The following is a 19,940-nucleotide window of genomic DNA, read 5'->3' on the forward strand; positions in this document are numbered from 1 at the left end:
TAAATATTAGTAAGTATTTTTAGGTTGTAAGTGGAAAGAAGTGAAGTAAAACCATCCTATCATATGAGGATGAGAAAGCACTTTCCACTTTATTAGATGCTGGCAAACTGGTTAAAGAACAGCTTTGAAGGACAAAGATCAGCATCAACAAGCCTGGCAAACCTGCACACTACAGCCCTGTGGTTTTCTGAAGAAAACTTCTCAGCAAAAAAAGCCATTATTATGTAAACAATAAGAAATTCCAATATAAAGTCTCTCTTATCAACGATGAACTATCATGGAAAAGTTTATGTAAAATTCATGAATGAAGGACATAGACACTAACAAACACTTGTAGAAAAGAGGCCTCCTAAAAAAAACCTAACTTATTTTTAAACTGTTTCACTATGTAGCAGCAGCTGCACCTATGGTAATGTTCAGGATTTCAGGCCCTCTCCCTAGTACTGTACAACATCCATAAAACTGTACAAGCAGAACATGCAGGTTAATAAGTGATTAACATACATCTCAGGAAGCATTTCTCTAGGCAAAAAATCTTTATTAAGGATGTTTCTTCAGGAGTTTTCTACAAGTTGGTTAGTAGGTGAAATACTGTTTAGTATTTCATCACCAGTGACAGAGAAGCAAATTAAGGCTGCTGCAAACACTTGCTATGATGCAGAGTGCCAGAATGATAAATGGTAATAGCAGCCAGGTGAATCTGTATGATCTGCATTACTCATTAGTCTAGATCATTCACAGACAGGCGTAAAGATATATATGAAGGGCAGGAAATGCAGGCCATGCATACAGATTAAGAAGGCTGTAGCCTGGAAAGCATGGCTGAGATGTATTTATGGAATAACTGACATTGTGGCACTGCTTTCCTGCTGCCCTGAAAAAGCACTCCAATGTAACCCTCAGAGGTTTCTACAAACACATATAAAGGGGTGGCACTGAGCCAGAAACTCCACCTCTCCAGAGAGCACTGATGATGGAACAAGAGTAACCATTTCAGAAATTTAGAGCTGGGCTGCCTGGACAGTGACAGGGGAAAGGGATCTTTTATCTTTCTTTGGCTGCACCACCACATCTGTTCACAACACCTGCTGTTTTACCAGGCACCTTGAAAAAGCGCACGTTTTACATCAGAAGCTTTTCATCCAGGCAAAGTTATCTGTTAAAAAAACCACACTACCACAAAACCAGAACAAAGTAAAAGGCACAACATTATCAGAGAAGCAGATGCCATCTCACCTTTACTTGTCGGGCCTGGCTGATAACACATGGCAAACTGAACAGCTGCTGCACAAATGCTTTGAGCTCCTCCATAGTCAGCTTGGTCCGTGTCCTTCCACTGTCTGGGCTCACTCTGCTGTACAAATGGGCATAATTAAATATCAGCTGAGAGATAAGATGATGATCCTTGGATTTCTTCACAGTGACAGAAATTATCTATCAAGATTACTGAGAAGTTACCAAAAATATTTCATCACCTAAGAACTCAAAAAGAAAAATGTAACTCGAACTGAACAAGAATTCCAAAATCCTAAAACCAAAATTTAATACAATTCCCCTAAGCCCCTTCAGGATCATTTGCCCTGTCCTTCAGAGGTACAATTGTCTAGGTGAGTTTCAAACTGAGTTTGCTACAAATAAAAGAATACAGCCCCACAAAGTCTGCTTTAGGCAGCTCAGGAAGTTGACTGCAATGCCAGGCACTGACAAGAAGTCTGAGGCAGGTAACAGCAACAAGCTCTGAACATAAGTCTTAATTTCTAGTGCTTTCTTTTCTCTCTTATAGCCAGAGAACTGCTGAAACTAACCTTGAAACAGAGGACTGATGTTCAGTGGGACAGGTTCTGCAAAGACATTTCCATTAAATATCACTTGAAGCAAGTGTATTAAGCCCACTGAATGGAGAACAAGACTTAAAAGTGACACACTGCACAAATTAAATACTTGGTGTAGGGATCACTGGCAGGCACAGCTTCCCAAGTACGACAGATTTCAAATACTGAAGAGCTGCTCCCTGCTAATGAACCTACATTTTAATACTACAGAAATAGTAAAGAGAAAAAAATCCTCTCTTACGCTATGGACTTACCTAAAATTGTAAATGTAAAATTTAGATTAATGATCAAATATAATTACACACCAGCTAAACTTCAGAGGGGAAAAATCCTGCAGGCTTTGACTTGCTCCAGCAGACAGCGAGGAGCAGCGGTGGCTGCAGCAGACCTGCTGTGCCCTCAGAATCCTGAGTGAGGGCACGCGGGGCAGAGAGCTCCAGGGGACACAGCTGAGGGAGGGGACACCCAGCAATGTCACACTGGCACTCTGGTCCAACCACAGACTGCCACAGCACGAGGTGCTGCACAAAAACCACAGCTATCCCTGCCTGAGGAAACTCACAACTGCCAGGAGAAGGTGAAGACCTAGGATTAGAATATTGGACAGAACTTCACAGCTACACATTATCCATTTTTGGGGTTCATTCATAATGAGATGGATAAGGCACAGATTTTCTTCTGCTACATTTGACCATGAGTTTATTGCTGCATTAACCCCTGCCAAACTGCTCTGTTTGAGCACCTGTTTTTAATTTGCTTTTTTAATAACCTTATCCTTTCTGTAAATGTGATCCTTCTCCAGGTGTTAAATATGAACATAAATGTTACAGAAGCAGCTGAACATGATCTTTATAATTACACTGCCTAGCGCTGTTCAAAGAAGTTTCAAGATCTTCCTCAAACGTCAATTTTGCAAAAGATTTTTAGCTAGCATATGACAGCCTTCAAAAGTCTATACAAGTCCTTTTTTTGCCTCATAAAATTCTTTTATCTTTAGATCGGACATGACACTGAAAGTTACCAAATCCTTCTACCCCTGGTCTTTCTTGAGGTAGTTCTGGGAACCCACCAAATAACTAACTGAAGAGTTATTTCTTCTTACATATATATAATTATATATATATATATATATCTCAGCAGCTGAAGGACTGTTGAGAAAGGGCTGACATACTCCAACAGCAGGAGGAAGGGGAGGAAGCAGCACCAGACCAGGTACACTTGGGAGCTACCAAAATAATTAAACTTCACTAGAACAGGGCAATGCAAACCCTGTCATGCTGTTTCCCCCACCTGGATCAGAGTGACTGATAAGTGACTAATACTTCTGTGGCAGTGGGGGTTCTACAAGCAATAAAAAACAAACAGGAGAGAATTCTTTAGCCTCCAAATACTGAAAAAAAATGCTTCTCTATTGTGTAGCCTAACAGCTTTCCAGTTAGAACAGATTGTTACACTTGGATCTGAGGTGCAAATAACATTTTAGTATTCAAATCCAAGCAATTATGACATATGCATGATGTTCTGTGTAGCAAAGTTGGGCATTACAATCAACAAGGTATTTACTTTTTACTCTCTCAAAATGTCTTAAGTAATACACAAAAACCACACATGCCAGAAATGCAATCAACTACAACACCAAATCTTATCCTCAACAGAGGAACTGCAAGCTACATAAATTTACTGTACAACTGCTGCCACAAGAATTACGGTCATCTCATTGAGCTATTTTCTATGGGACTTTTGTTCAGTGCACAAAACATACAGGACAGAAGGAAGAAAGCGCTCCTGAAAGCTCATGAGAGCAGAACAAGGAACACATCCAGCAGACTGCAGAGGCAGGGCCAGGAGCCAGAGGAACGCTGGGGCAGCCACAGGCAAGGCAGGCAACCCAGAGAACCAAGGGATTTACAGTGCCCCAAGCCACTGAGGCAAGCCCCTAGTTTTGAGCCACATCACTGCCTCCCATGGTCCTTCCCCAAATGGAACAGATTGGCTCAAGCTACGGACTGGTTTTGCTCTCCGTACTGCTGTGCTCCCCCAGACCCTTCTGTCACACACGCTCCAAGTCAAAACTTACTTTTGCGACATTTTTACCTCCAGCTGTCTTTCCCTACAACTCCCCACGTGTTCAGTGAAATACTTCACCAGCAATCAAACACAGCTTCTCCAAAGGATTTCACATTTCAGTACATAAGTCAGCTGAAAGCAGAATGTTTATCACACTCCAGCTAAGCCCTCTGTGCCACTGTATCTGCCTCCACCCTTCAGGACTAAGGAAAGGAAACACTGGAAGAAGCTTGCACACGGTAAGACCTCAGGGTTTTTAACTCCTCCAAGTCCAATAAACAAAGAGGCAGATGGAAATTACTGGAAAACTGCCTGTCCTACCTGTGTTTTTGCTTTTTGCTCAGAAGCAGCTGTGCTACTGAAGCACAGGTCTCTGCCTCCTTCACAGCATCTCGGAGCCTACGGAAAAGATCGTTCTCTGGATATTTCCTGTCCTCAGCATCCTCCAGCATTACTCTCAGCTCAATCACATCTGTAACAAGAACACAAAAAAACCCCACATAAATAATTTGTATTAAAAAAAAATTAGATTGCTTCAATGGCCTTCAATCAAGGTTCCAACAGGGGAGTTCAATTTGAAATGCAAAATGCTAATCTGCATTACACTCTTGCATTATTTCTTTTTCCCAATACATAAACCACAGCATTTCTCTCATTAAATGAGAGCACAGATCACATGTAGGAGTTTCAGGACACCCTATTAAGAATGACAGAAGTCTGACCTTTCTTGTGGCTGAGATTGGCAGACAGAGCCTCTGTAACTCTACTGACCCAAGTGTCGTAAGACTGCGCTCTGACTTTCACTCCATACAACAAAGAAGGGAGGTCTTCCAGTGGATAGCGGTACCTGAGGGCATGCAAAGGACAGAAAAAGTATCAGTGCCCAGTCAAAGTCAGGATCCCTGTAATACTGAGTTTTCCAGCTACAGCAAGGCCAGAAAAACAGCACATGTACAGCACCTGTTTGCCTAGGAACCAAGAAACAAAGAGGATAAAAATACTCCTTAAATAAAGGAGTAAAAAAGTGTGACCAAATATATTTGGCCACTGGGGTACAGCAAACTATTAGATATGGAGAAAAGTAGGGAGAAGAAAATCCTGTGTACCTTAGACACTTCTTCTGCATGGGGCAGGGACATAAATCAGAGGGATGATATAAGCACACCAGGCGTTCAGGATTACAGGAACACGTAAGAGCCGACAAGAAGCACGTGGTTCTGCACGCTGTGCACTGACGTTCATCATCTGGAACCAGCTCAAACACCTCTTCCTCAGACATCAACACTCCCTGACAAAAAGAATTAGACACTTGCTCCAAAGTTCTAATGCAAGCAGGGGGAGAGGGAAGCAGAAGCTCTTTTGCAAGCAGAGGGCTGTCTGCTACTACTCACCATCTGTACGACAGCCTCCCTGAGGCGTGTCTCCTCCTCTATCAGCAGAGTCATCTCCTTGCACACCATGGCAGCCAGCCCCACGTCCAGGCACTCGGGGTCCGCGGCCATCTTGAAGATGAGCTCCTCGTGGGAGAAGACGCAGTGCCGGCCCAGCCTGCGGTAGTGGCTCACACACTGACGCCCGATGGGCAGCTGCACAAACCACACCACCATCACCCGGGGAAAAACACCTCTCACTCCCACTCTGCTCCCCTTGACAGAAACTGGGAAACTCTGACACTAGGAGCTGTACTGATGGGACAGGGAACATTATAACAACCTTAAATCATGTCACGGATGAGGACAAAGAGGGTCTCAATGCTGGGAAGGGGCATCTTCATAACCTTATGCACCTAACTTAGAGACAAAAGCTTAAGAGGTGTCCTAAGCTCTTTTTACTTCCAGTGGCAAGAAACTGGCACCAAAGAGAAGTCACCTGGTCTATGCTAAGGTGATATGTTCCCCTCTGGATATTACTGTGATTGGACATAGACATTTAAGGTAAGATTCCTAGAGTTGACCAAAACTGGTATCATTCATTTTGTGCCTTTTAAAGCAAAAGGATGCTAAATGAATTTGCCACATGTATTTCCGGTTACATTTTACATAAGCAAAGGACGTTTCACTGGCTGGTGCGGGTTAAGCTGTTTTTCACAGAGGCTACGCACATATTACATCATGAGCACTGGAGGAAAAAACAGAGCCCTGACACGCTGCCAGTCCTGCAGACAATTTTCTGATAAATGAATAGAAGTCTCTGGAAAACGGCTAAAATTTCCATTGGTAGTTTAAAAAACAAAGGTAGAGATAAGTCAACTACAGATGAGATCATAACTTCCAACTGCAAACCCTGTAGTAAGAGAACCCTCCTTTGACCATTTCCTGAACAATCCCCATGAGCTGTGCCCTGATGTGGCACAGCTATGAGAACAGCACTAATGTGATTAAAAGGCACAATGAGCTGGTACAAAGGAGGAACAAAGACTGTTACAAGCCTATCTCCAACATTCAAATGACAACAGTACCTCAAGACAGGACACGGACCTATATCAAATTCACAAAGTGGTATCACAGAAATGCTAAAGGTACTGTGAGATGCCACTTCTTTGTCAACCAATACTTAAAGAGGAAGAACATGTGCCCAAAGTTTCAGTTTGCAGTTGCCTAAAATTACATGCTCACCAAAATTACTTTGTATAATGGAAACTTCCCTCAGTTTCCACAAATGTAAAATACATTATTTAACTGCAAAGACTGTTCAGGTAGTTAAGTTACTACACACACCACTTGCAGAGGTCACATAGCAAATCTATACAAAGGAACAGACCCAGTCAGCAGTGCAGAAGTTGACAGCTTCAGCAAAGTTATATCCCTGGTTAAATCCAGAGTGATAGGCACGAGGAAAGGTCACAACAAACTCGCCAGCACACTGATTGGTCCTGAACACCTGAAAAAGGGAGGATAAAGGAAAGAAGAAATATGTAACATGCAACAGCTCAAGACACAAACGTACAAGATGTTTGAACACCGCTTTTGGTACCCACAGACCACCACAGGCACAACAGCTGTCCCAACAGTGGTAAGGATTGTCTCTGCCTTCTTAACATGAACACTCCGTTTACAGACTTTTTCAAAAAGAGCTGAATATATAAAGCCAACAGTTGAAAATCATCTTTATGAATCCCAAAAGGGATGTTTCTCTATCATCATTTAATCCATTGTACCCAAAAGTGCAAAAGCTTCTGGAAAAAAGTTTAGGGTTTACTTTGTTGGGGTATTTGCCAGGGAAGCAATTTATCCTAAGACAAAAGCAAATGACAGTCACTGCTGCTTAGAGGTCTGCAGTCAATTAGGTTTGGTCAGAAAAGCATTTTGTAATGCTGAGATTTCTACTGAATGTAAGACAAATATTTTACTGTCAAAAGCTTCTAAAGACATTTCAGACAAACTTGCTGTTACACAAGGGAAGGGATTTTTTTAAATTAAAAATTAAGTGTAATACACAGCATATACTTATTCTATGTAGGAAGTCTGGCACACTATCTTCTGTTATGAGATAATTTAAATGTCCTGGTTAGTCTAGGGAAGAGTCTAGAAAACAGCTTTAAAAAACACACTGTAAGTAATGAATATGCAAATACCCACCATAAAAATTCTTCAGAGTTATGCCAAACCATTGTTATACAAATCTGGCAGAGAATGAAAAAAAGAGAGCAGATAGAAGTACTTATGTAAAAAATGCTCGTGTGCCACTCACTGGTACACCATGTTCCATCAGCACATTGGGGTTCATAATAGTGACCAGCTGATGCAGGAGATCAGGCTGGGATTCAAACAGCTCAGGAGCCAGTTCCTTCATCACATCTTCCAGCTGCTCTGCTGCATGAGAGGGCACACCATACCATGTCTTGGGCTCTCCCCTGCCAGAACACAAGCACAGGAGTGAACACAGGTGAGAGGGAACTGATGGTGCCACCCAGCTGTAAAGCACACCTCACACCAGCAGCACTGTCCTCATGGGCCACTTTACACCTGGGTTATAAAAACGTCTTCAATCAACCAGCATCTTCTTCAGGATGTACTATTCTAATCTGAAAAATCAATTACACTCCAACACAATTCTCAACATACCTGGCAGTAGATTTACCTTGGCAAGGCTATCATGGAAGATAAGTGTCACTCACCATGCTCTAAAGGGGTAAAATGGGCAATCATTTTCTTTAAGGAAGAAGGAATTAGGTTTAATAAACAAGACCTTGGCTGTAACAGCTACAGTCTAAGAAAGATCACAGTACTCCTCCATTCAATTAGGTTTGGAGCAGTCATATTCCTAAAACCAACAGAACAGTATACCAGCCAGTGGAGTGAAACACATGCAGTCTCTCTAACAGTCATACCTGATTACTAAAAACCTGTGATCCACTGGACTATTAAGATGCAAAACACCAAATAACATGCAGTAGTTAAGTACAAAGGAACAAAAAGATTAACAGGACCAAAACTAAACAAATAATTACTCAAGTACTATTCCAGTCTATTCTTAGCCAAAACAAACTGTCATGACCTAGCATGTCCAGTGCTGAGGTTTATTTCGAAAATCTACTTTACTAACTACAAGCAGAAGCGTGCTGGCACATCTGTCCAGGTCTTATGTATTGTACTGTAGATTATGATGTACTGTACTGTGGATTATAATGTATTGTACCACAGATTGCAGTGTACTGTACTAGGTGTTACCCAGGCTCCTGGCACTCCTGACAGGGTTCCATGCACTGCACTGTGTGCTTTGGGTTACCATGTACTGCACTGTGTGCTTTGGGTTACCATGCACTGCACCATGGATTACCATGCACTGCACCGTGTGCTCTGGACTACCACACACTGCACTGTACCATGGATTACCCTGCACTGCACCCTGTGTTTGAATTACCATGCACTGTACCATGTATCGCCCCGCACTGCACCGTGTGTTTACCGTGTATCACCCCGCACTGCACCGTGTGTTTACCGTGTATCACCCCGCACTGCACCGTGTGTTTACCGTGTATCACCCCGCACTGCACCGTGTGTTTGATTCCCCTGTACTGTGTGTTTACCGTGTATCACCCCGCACTGCACCCTTTGTTTTTGATTCCCCTGCACCCTGTACCGTGTGTTTACCGTGTATCACCCCGCACTGCACCGTGTGTTTGATTCCCCTGTACCGTGTGTTTACCGTGTATCACCCCGCACTGCACCCTTTGTTTTTGATTCCCCTGCACCCTGTACCGTGTGCTTACCGTGTATCACCCCGCACTGCACCCTTTGTTTTTGATTCCCCTGCACCCTGTACCGTGTGTTTACCGTGTATCACCCCGCACTGCACCGTGTGTTTACCGTGTATTACCCCGCACTGCACCGTGTGTTTACCGTGCATTAGCGCACCGTGCGCCGCCCGCGCTGCGGAGCGGCTCTCCCGGCTCCCCCGGCTCTCCCGGCTCTCCCCGCTCTCCCGGCTCTCCCGGCTCCCCCGGCTCTCCCGGCTCTCCCCGCTCTCCCGGCTCTCCCGGCTCTCCCGGCTCTCCCGGCTCTCCCGGCGGGCGGCGCTGCCCCCTGCCGGCCGCCCGCGGGCCCCGCGCACGGAACCAGGGCCCGCCCGAGCCTGCCGCCAGACCCCGCGGCAAACCGGCCTCCCCAAAGATCTGCGCCCGTGCTTTGAAGGCAAAAAGAGAGAGCTCGCCTCTCTCCGATGTCCAGCAAACTTCCTCAAGTCTCCCACAGCTCCCCGCCTCCACTCACTGCCACAGTGTCTGAGGAACTGCGAAGACTGCAATGCCTGCAGGTAACCTGTCTATAGTCTTTACTCAAACACGAGAGCTGAACACCACAACACTTCCAGGACTGCTCCAAAAGGCAGAATTACTCCCAAATTTCTCTTTGCAAGGACTATTTCCATGTATACACAGGTCTGCTGCTGAACAGTCAGCTCTGATGCCTCTAGGAGCCACGACACTTCAGCAGACTCCACTTCTGGCACACAGACATCCCAAATTCACATCATAAAGCAGGGAACCAGTGAACTCTTAACTCAGTTCTAAACACAAAAACGTTCTTAAAAAGGATAGGATCTGTAAAGCACAATTTTATGGTCACACAAGAATATTTCATCAGTTAATGAAAAGCACTAATTTGCTTGTCCTGATTTTTAAAAAAGCATCTGTATTCACTTTCAATCAGCCACAGCTAAGAATACTGCACGTTTAGCTTTTCCTTTCCAAACGTCCTCAGTGTGTAGAGGCACTCTGCAGCAGAACTACAAACCCCCTAAAGCAGAGAGGGCAGTGTAGGTAGATGCACACAGGCCAGCCCATATATACCATATATACATACCAGTGCAGGTAGTTGATGGAATAGCTCCAGTGGTCCTCGATATGCCAGCAGAAGGAGGAGAAGCACATCCCCACGTACAGCCAGGGCACCTTCATGCCAGAGATGTCTGCGTTGATGTGAGCAAGGACCGACTGCTCGAGAATGGGCATGTTGTTCAGGTTCCAGCCAGAGAGAGCGTAATCCTGCCACAAGGAGAACATTTGAACAAAGCAGAAACATGTAAGGACACCAAACCCAGAAAAGGAAAATACAAACGGAAACATCAGCCTACCCATTTCTGTAGGAGATAATGGAAAATTTCCTGCAACAATGAGACATCAAAACCAGAAATAATTCCTTAAATACCGTAGTCATCAAATAATCACACCAAGACTTTAACACCAGTCCTAGTACTTCAACATAGCCCATCTTCTTTGGCTCAAGGCTTATACTCTTAGGTTTTGATTTCTTCCCCATCACAAGACTGCAGGCTTCATGCTTTTCTGGTGGAATAAAATACCAGCAACACCAGCAGAAGAACTAAAGACAGAAGTCTTCAGTAACATAGGACAACTTAAAATTGTAAACAATGCAGTGAATCTTATGTTATTATTTCAGCTTTTTAAACCGTTTTACCATGCTGCACTTTGTGTTGATCTACTTTAGAAAGCTTTCTCAAGGAAAGAAATTCCTACATACTCATTTCTGAGAGGACAGCATCACCTGTTAAGCACTCTCACCTTTACTTTCAAATACACACAATTTGCTAAAAAAATATAAATCAGACAGCCTTAAAAGCCCACTACTGTGCTTTAGCATTGATCTACTTTCCACTTTGACAAAGCTGTAATCAATCACAGATTGATTGTAATTTCAGGTATGTCCCACAGCTGCTGAAAGGACTGGTCAGGCCCTCAGCTGGCACTGCTGCTGTTCCCTTTGCTCTGACACTACACAGACACTGCAGTGAGTCAGTGATCTGGCTGAGAAATTTTTTAAGTGACTACCTTCATACAAATACATAAACAATCAGTGCTGACTCACTAAGCAGCTACACAATCATGGCATAGCCAACAAAGGTGCTCACAGGCAGGTGCAGGAATAGGTGAAAGTCAGTAATGAACAGGATTACCTCTTCAGTGAGCAGTGCAAATTGATTTGGGCCTGTGTAACCAGGGAACCACACCTTTCCTATGTCTGAATTCAAGCATACAAGCAGCAAGAAAATTGCTTTGCTACAGTAAGGTCTGAGGGACAATAGGTAACATACTCTCCAGATGATCTGTATAGAATTTTTTATAATTGAATGCTGTATCTACATCTTTTCATTCTTATAGTATGCACAGAGAAACAAGCTAAATCCAATTAATTTGTTTCACCCATTAAGAACCCCCTAAGGAGGACAGAATCACGTTTCTGTAGCTAACTGTATAATGAAAAGGTTTGGAACAAGAAAGAAAAAATACTAGTGAAGAGTCTCGTCATACTCTGACAAACTGCAACAACTTGCAGATCTTTGCCTGCTAAGATAAATGATAGAAAACAGGTGTGACTTAAATCATGGAACAGACCTTGGTTACCAGCAAGCAGATCTGTACAGAACCTCAAATATCCGAGTAATGCCCTGCTCAAAAGGAATGTTAAGTACGTGCAAAAGCCTGAAACAATTTCTTCATGAAAAAAATCCACAGTGACTTCTGACCTAAATTCTTAATGTGAAATCTTATGCAGAGCAAAGAATGGGGTCAGTTTGCATGTCCTGTTCCTCACCTCCTCTTCTGGCATCAGCTTTCGCCGGCCATCCTTCACTGGGAAGCCACTCCCAAAGTCCTTGGATGAGATATCAGCCCCATATTCCACAATAACATCTTCTTCTATGCTGCTCACTAAGCGCCAGAATTCTTTTTCTACCAGCTCAGTGGGAACCATCTGAAAGCAGAAGAGATCTTATGGTGTGTGCAGGTAACAAAAATTATCATTCAAGCAATAAATCACTATTAACTCCCCACAAATTTTCGTACACCAAGGTCACTCCCCCTCTCCCCTCCATCTCTTCAAAGTCATCGTTTGGTCTGTATTCCCCCAGAGTGGCTGGAATGTTTCAGAAATAGGATACAACATCATGAGGGAAGGAATAAGCAAAAGAGATGGAATCACCTCAAGTACAGCAAAACACAGGGGGAAGAACAGGCTGCCAACAGAAATTAGACAGCAAAGACAACAAACCAGCATGCAAATTCCAAACTGTTTCAGAGGACAATGACCAGGATTTCTAAACAACAGTACGGAAATTCAGATATAAAACTGCGTTCAGGAGTTTGATCTTCATATAACTCATCATTACTCTTACTTATATGTATTTATTTATGAAGCTTATTCTTAAAATGAGCTTTGTTCCGTGTCCCAAAGCTGTATCATAAATTAGAATCCTTAAAAGACAGAAGCTTTAGCAAAAATGTCCATAAATTACCAAGGAACCACGAGAGGAGGAACACCTTGGTGCTGCATGCAGCCCACTGGACAGTGGACCTGTGCCAAAGCAGAAATGCTAGTTTGAAAAATGCTGCTGTGATCCAGAACCAAAAAAAAAATCCAAAAAACTCCAAAGCCCTGTGATTATCAGACAGATTCAGTCTATTGATTTGTCTACAAGAAAATGCTGTAAAAGGAAGGAAAACAAAGATTTATCATCTGGACAAACTAAACCAAGACAAGGGCCTCTATGCCAAACAAGAACAAAATACTCAGTTCAGTTTAGCAAAAAGGCCAAGAACTTTAACTAGAGTATGCCCAATACAATAAACTCTAGCAAGCAGTAAAGCTCTCTGTCCATTGGGGGGAAAAGGTGAAATGAAGCTGAAATGAGACCAGATGCCAGCAAGCTAAATAATTTATGTGTTTGAAGCTTATAGTGCCTCTTTAAACACAGCTGAGATGTCTTAGGAAAAATCCAGGATCAGCTGAAACCTCTTCTCTTTTTCCCTTACAAGGAATCCCAACAAAAGCTGAAACTCACATGGACCGGCATGTTGAAATAATCAGATTTGAAGTTATCAGCCATCTCACCAAAGCTCTGGAGAGTATACTCCCTGACAGCTTGCTCAAATCCAAAGGCCTCTCGGGGCTTGTTGCATTCCTGGGAGACAGAACACAGAAATATTGTTCCCTGCAGCAGACTCTGACACAGTTACATTTTTAGCAAGAAGCCCCGGTGTCCATCTGAGTCCGTACCCAGCACAATGAGCTGCCAGCTCTGAGACTTCTCCAGCGGAGGCAGCGGCACCACAACGGAAGCAGCGCAGAATTAACGGCACAGAAGCTAATCTAACCCTGTAACCCCAGAGCTCCACACTTCTGCTTTCCTGTCCCGAGCTGCATTCCAGCAGCTGCCGCTGCCAGCCACAGAGCCAGGCTGTGCACACGCTGCTGAGGCAGCCACGGGACAGCTCTGCAGACACACTGCATTCAGGCACCTGCACAGGAACTGCACAGGAACAAACCCCCAAGCGCTCCAGTCTTATCAAGTCAGCAAATCATCAACAGACTTGACACTGTGAAAATATAGAATAGGGAAGGGCAAAAAGGAAATTAGAACAGGGCCAACACAGCCAACAACAGACAAGGCCCATCTGACAGAAAATCTCCAAGTCTTTCACTGTTCGTTCCCCATTCATCCTGAAAACACAAAAAATACTGGCAGACATTTCAGCTCCTCTCCCCACTCACTTCCAATGTGTCCTTCTCAGCTCCTCTGGCACCTAAACTGACACCATGTTTATATACACAGGACATACTGGAACACAAAGATGATGTAAAACTATCTGATAGTCAGCTTTTCAGTCAAAGAAACAGGACTGGAAAGGAATGCATCAGTAGTTCCTCTTTTTTTCAAGAGGAACTACCCTTAGACTACTCCCAACATCTATCAAAGTGGTTCTTGAGCAGAGTCTGCAACAGAGAATCTACAACATCTCTGAACACTGTTAAACAATGCTGACCTAAATACATACAAAGAGCCCTTACCCTACTCTTCCCAGCTTCTGTTCCAGTACCCTCCTGTAAAATTACATTAACCATCTGTGCACAGTTAACATCTGAAGTAAAAACTGAGGTAAAAAGTACTAGTGAATACTTCAAACATCTTTCTGCTGTTACTTGTTTACTCTCCAGTATGTATTATAGCCACATGTTTTCTCCTTCTGCCTCTTACTTTCAATGTATTTCCAAAATGTTTCAATATTTTCTGTACTATTCACTAGTAAAAGCCTACTTGGCACCTTATCTTTCCTGGGTTTGTCCCTACGTGCATATTTTTCATTGGTAACAATCTATCCCTGTTGTTACCAGCAATAATGAAATGTCTTGGGTTTCCACATTCTTAAACTGTTGCAGCCACTCTGTTTACTACTATAGTCTCCAAATTAACTCCATATTAGATTGCTGCACTTGCTAACACTTCTTTATTGCTCTTTCTTAAGAGAAAATAAAGAAGTAGGTTAATCCACGCTCTGAGCAGCAGCTCAAAGGGAAAGTGTCATCTCTTCCCTTGCCTGTAGCAATGAATTTCCACCTCTCTTTAAGCAGAATTGCCTGAGTTAATCTGATAACCTCATCCCTCAGTGAAGGGTTAGAGCAGTGAGCTGATCCAGCTCCTGTGGCTGCTGGATCTCCAAACAGCACCATGAAGGAACCCCCAGGAGCCAACACTGCAGCAGGGCACGGGGGAAATGGGCACATAAACGTGCACAACTGCTCCTTTTGGAAACCTCACAGCCTGAAGAGTGAAAGCCATCTCATCATTACAGAGCTACAAACAGTAAGCTTCTTCCTCTGAATCCTACACCTACCAACTTTCTGAGCTTGCAAAAATTTGTTTCCTTAAGACAAATACAAAGCTAATCAAGTGATGTTTGCTGTCTGTTGATCAATCATCTCTTGGAACTGGGCAGCTCTTCTTTCTCAAGTAATGAAATTCAACTAGCTTCCACTTTCAGAGCCTGAGTAGTTCCTTTTTCAGGCTAAACCAAATCTACAATAGCTACACCAAAAATTCTAAATTACTTCTTTCACCTTCTGCTACAGGCCATTCTGAACAATGCTATAATGTCATTCCAATAATCAAAGTTCCCTGTTATGCCTAGATTTCATACTTTATTTACTTCATAGTTTACAAAGTGTGTCATCATTATGTGGAAACATCCATTACAACCCTAGTTCTCACACTGAATTTCCCACTACCAGATTATCAGATTGAGTTTCAGCTCTAAATATACCAAGGTCAAATTTTTAGCTGTCACATGGCCATATAATAAATAATTCCTCTAGAAGGAATGTTTCTCTCTCCTTACGGCTTATCTTGACAATATTCCAAAACAAACTACTCATTCTACATGGAAGGATTACTGAACTGCTCTTCTGATGTTTCCAGGTACAAAGCTTCAGCAACTCTTGAACTGTACCTCAGCAACGCACTTCGGACACCTCCAGTCACCCTTGGGTACATCGGGAAGAGGAGGAATCAAGCAGAAGGTGTGATAGCTGTCATCACACCCATCACACAGCAGCAGTTTATCCTCATTATTTCCTCTACCACAAAATAAGCAAACATAGAGATCAACCTGAGGATGAAAAAAGAAAAAGAAGAAAAAAGTTACAAGAAGTTTCTCATCCAGAGCCTGCTTTTCTTAAGCTACAGAACAAAGGATGATATCCTGAAGTCTAGTACATGAGCATCAACAGTCTCCTCGGGTTTTTGAGAATGATAGGTTATGTTTCATTCCCAAAGCAGTGCTATGTGGGGGCAGGAGGACTTTGGGTGCTGCAAAATAACTATTCAGTTCCACTGGACTACCTTTTGCTATGTAACTCAAGTAGCATCTCATTTATGTTACTCTAAGACAAAAGAGAGTAAGTCAGTTTTTAGAACTCCCCCTCTTCAGTCCCCTTATCACGGAAAACAATTTAAACTAAATCTCTACAAAGACTGCATGGCTAAGGAAAATTTCAAAAAGGTATTTCAGAAATATACACATCATCACTAGCAACAGTACAGAGGTATCTTTGCAATGAAGAAGAGATAACAAAATCAACAAACCTACAGATTTCAATCTAAAAATTCATGAGGAAGCAAAGGAAACCACAGGTAAAGGTACCAACTTCTTTGTCATTTTTCCCAAAGCAAAGGATAAGAATTCCAACTGATAAGAGAGAAGTATTAATCCAAATACAATAGCAAAGAGTTTTTGGAGGTTGTTCAAGACAGTCTCTCAACAACACTGACTGGGAGACACTCTCTAGGGCCAGAGAGAAAACCATGTGAAGAGATTTCAAATTTTCTTTGCTCTTGCTTCCTGTATTGTGCAAAGAACTTTAATTAACAGAAACATCTAATACAATACTGGAGAACTGTAACAATCTAAATGAAAAAAAAGGGCATTACTTTATCATTGCTAAAAAAATTACCTTACATATAAATTTTTACTAACAGCATGAACTTCATGAATGACACCTGCTCCAAAACCTGCTACAACTCCCCCCAACCCCTGGCAACTCAGACTGGGAGTGTTTCCTTCACACAGCTCAAAATAACACCAGAAGAGGTGGGGCTGCGTTTGGTGGGGCCTGTTAATTTAATCAAGACGTCACAAAAACATGTGCATTTCAGCTGATTAGGCTCAGGTGGATTAAATAGTTAACGACCAACTCATCTCGAGTTACAGCTGCCTAGTTAAGCATGCAACCTCCTAGCTATGCAATAATATACTTCTTAAGGAGACTGCTCAGGTTTCTTAAGAAACTATTTAAAAAATAATGCAGCTCTACTCAGAGATGTATCATTTTCCCCTTTAAAAAACATCCACACACTCACCCTCGTGGAATATCATGTCTGTCCAAAGCACCAAACCAGCTGCTTTTGTTGCAAGTACATAGAAGGAAGGGAGGGTAACTCAGTAGGCACTTCTATGTTCTCTTCCCAAAACTTAACAATGCACGAAAATGGCAATTCTAAGTTTTCCATGGTCCTCACTAGCTACCTCTCACTGGTAATATCTTCTTCTCTCTAAATTCATATTAATATATGCAACCTCTATGTCAGCGTAAGTGATGATGTGGCAAATACAAAAACAGCACTGGAACAGATATTCACAACAAGCAGACCTGTGATTATGCAATAACCACAAAAAATCCTGCCAGCCATGCAACAAAACTGTGTAAAACTATGGTACATAACTATATGCACCAAGGGGAGAGGAGGAGATAAAAAGATGTATTTTATCTCCCAGTTAGTAATTTTTCCTATTCAAACTCAAAACAGAAAAGACGCAAGATCAGGAATTGCTAAAAACAAACTCCTGAAGTAGTGGAGCACCTCAGAATCTCTTCTAAAGAAAAGGAGCAGTATTACAGTTCTGCTTACGGGAGCTCAAACGAAAAGTGAACTACTGAAGGCATTCAAGCATGTGGCAAGTATGATCAGCAAAAAGCTTCACACTGCAACAGCCTTCCTGTCCAAACGATTAAAACAAAATCCTAGGGCACAGATTGTTTTTCAAAATACTGCTCTTTCTTCCCATAACAGTATCACCTGCTGCTGCATGCATTCATTCGTCTCTTTGGAGGGGTGCAGGTCCTTTTAGGGAAAAACAAAAATCTTAGCAAATCAATCAAATCCTGTGTATCAGAAATGCCAGCAAAGGCATCAGACTTACGAAGTTGACAGAGAGAGTTCCTTTGCGCTGCCTCATCTGCATCCCAAACGCTTCTGAGCGGGTTCCCTTGCGCCTCCGCGTCACCTCGTCTGCAAGGAAAATGAAGTTAAACGCTATTAACATCACAGCAAGATAGACTGAACCTGTAAAAACACCACAGGCACCTAGCCAGGCACCCTGCCTCTCAGAACAGTCCAAAGAAAGCAGAAATGTCACCTTATACCTGGCCAATCTAGAATCAACAGGGATTAGGAAAAACACCTTTTGCTTATCCTCACAGGTGATCCCAATGGCTTCATGAAAAACAGTGCATTAGACACCTAAGCTGTGCACTTTGCTGGCAGGGTCAGCTTTCTCTTTCAGTCACTTCATGGAACAGCTGCTTAATTGTTATTGTTACTGTATAACACATAAAGAGCTGAAACTCTGCCAAGTTTTATGGAGCACTCTGCAAATCTCTTGTGAATGAAACCCTAGAATACTTAGCTTTCTTTTTCCGGTTTTGATTTGCCGCCTTCTTAACACTGTCTCTAGAGATACTCAGGAAGATTTAAGAGTCTCACTGAAAGCAAAGAACTCAGAAAAAGCAAAGAGCCCAAGATTTAATTACCCTCTTTATCCTTTGCTCCCAATGCCAGCCCCATCATCTTGGGTCCAGCTCCAAAGATCTGCAGCTTCTTTAGTTCAGTGTTTCTACTCATTTCTCCGGCCTCTGCCTAAAAATAAAAACAAGACCACATCAGCATAAACCACCCGTATTTCCCCTCAGGTTTCTTCACAATTTGTTTCTATTCCACTCTCCCAGAGTATGTGCTCATCAAAAGAAGCAGGCCTGACAAGATATGCTTTCCTGTTCCTAAAGGCAATGAGTGTATGCAAATGGATTAAGAGACAGAATTTTTGTCCCAAATTTCCAAATTATTTCCCATCTAATATTCCAGATCAACTACAAGAACTCACCTCTACACCCAATTAAAGAATTAGGTTTGACATTTTGCAAAAAATAAGAGGCACGCCAGAGCAACTTTTTCCAAAATAACTATGATTCAGTCAAGTGCCTGGATTTTAATGCAGTTTCAACAGGATTTCCTTATCTGCTTCCTTGAGTAGAAACATCCACAAGACACTAATGAGTTCCAACCAGCTTCCTTCAGCTTGGCTGCTTCTGGGCTTACTGGCGATGAGTGCTGTGAGTACCCTCAGATCACAGCTCCTCATGTTGCACGCTCAAAATCAGAACTAAAAGACTCATTTGGTGATAGCTCTGTGCCCCTGCCAGCAATGCCTCCTCAAGTGCTCTGCTCAAATGAACTTCCTGTTCCCCATTACTGACCTATCTCATTTTCTCACATCACTCCCATTAATCTAACCATAGAAAGAAGAAGAAAATATTCTGCTTTTATCTGCAACACAATCACCTTGGAATTTTTCTTTATGCTGCCTCCTTATACTTTGAAAAATCTCTCTGATGTGGTATAGAATGCCATGACACTCTCTCTGTTCAAAATCTTACTCCTGAAATTCACTCATCTTAAAAGATCTCAGCAAGCCTACCAATTTTGAAGGTGGGCATGTAGTTTTACAGAAATTATTCTTCAGTTAACTTCCTGATGATACTTCATCTGTTATTTTTCAAAGTTGTGGCCTGATATCTCATGCTTGTCCCTTGAGGTGACATGCCTTCAAAGTTTTTAATCAATTATTTAAAAAACCACAAAATTTTCTTCCAAAGTAGTGTTTAATGTAAGCTTTAAAACATTTGCAATAAACATAAAAAAGATTATTTTTCTGCCTAAATCAGTTGTTTTTCTTGCTTCCAGAAGACCTTTGAAGATATAGTTTCCTATGCATTATTACTCTAAGGAATTTTTAGTGATATTTACAGTCCCTGTTCCCACTGAGCTGGGTATGCATTATGCTAACAGGCATCTTTCCAACCCAATTACTGCTGATACTCTAATTGTGAACACTTAAATGTTGCCATTATTTTCACTTTCTATGTGACCAACTTTGTAAGTCCACTGTGCAACTGTGCAAATTTTTCCTCACTT

General features: G+C 42.4%; 1 protein-coding gene across 2 annotated transcripts in view; it reads right to left on the reverse strand.

Annotated features, from left to right (window-relative positions):
- Positions 1-19,940, reverse strand: part of KDM5A (lysine demethylase 5A) — a 47,243-nt gene that overhangs the window by 17,181 nt on the left and 10,122 nt on the right. Inside the window, exons 6-18 of one of the 2 annotated variants that reach the window (XM_063395050.1) lie at positions 18,500-18,605; positions 17,890-17,978; positions 15,640-15,798; positions 13,197-13,316; positions 11,951-12,109; positions 10,202-10,383; positions 7,590-7,752; positions 6,660-6,779; positions 5,291-5,485; positions 5,006-5,187; positions 4,622-4,746; positions 4,221-4,371; positions 1,237-1,351 (exon numbers count right to left, since the gene is read on the reverse strand). In XM_063395050.1, the coding sequence (XP_063251120.1) occupies positions 1,237-1,351; positions 4,221-4,371; positions 4,622-4,746; positions 5,006-5,187; positions 5,291-5,485; positions 6,660-6,779; positions 7,590-7,752; positions 10,202-10,383; positions 11,951-12,109; positions 13,197-13,316; positions 15,640-15,798; positions 17,890-17,978; positions 18,500-18,605 (1,866 nt within the window). Of the gene's footprint in view, positions 1-1,236; positions 1,355-4,220; positions 4,372-4,621; positions 4,747-5,005; positions 5,188-5,290; positions 5,486-6,659; positions 6,780-7,589; positions 7,753-10,201; positions 10,384-11,950; positions 12,110-13,196; positions 13,317-15,639; positions 15,799-17,889; positions 17,979-18,499; positions 18,606-19,940 lie in introns of both variants that reach the window. The other variant, XM_063395049.1, reaches the window with a different exon arrangement.

The sequence above is a fragment of the Prinia subflava genome, chromosome 4, assembly GCF_021018805.1.
Source record: "Prinia subflava isolate CZ2003 ecotype Zambia chromosome 4, Cam_Psub_1.2, whole genome shotgun sequence".
Lineage (NCBI taxonomy): Eukaryota > Metazoa > Chordata > Aves > Passeriformes > Cisticolidae > Prinia > Prinia subflava.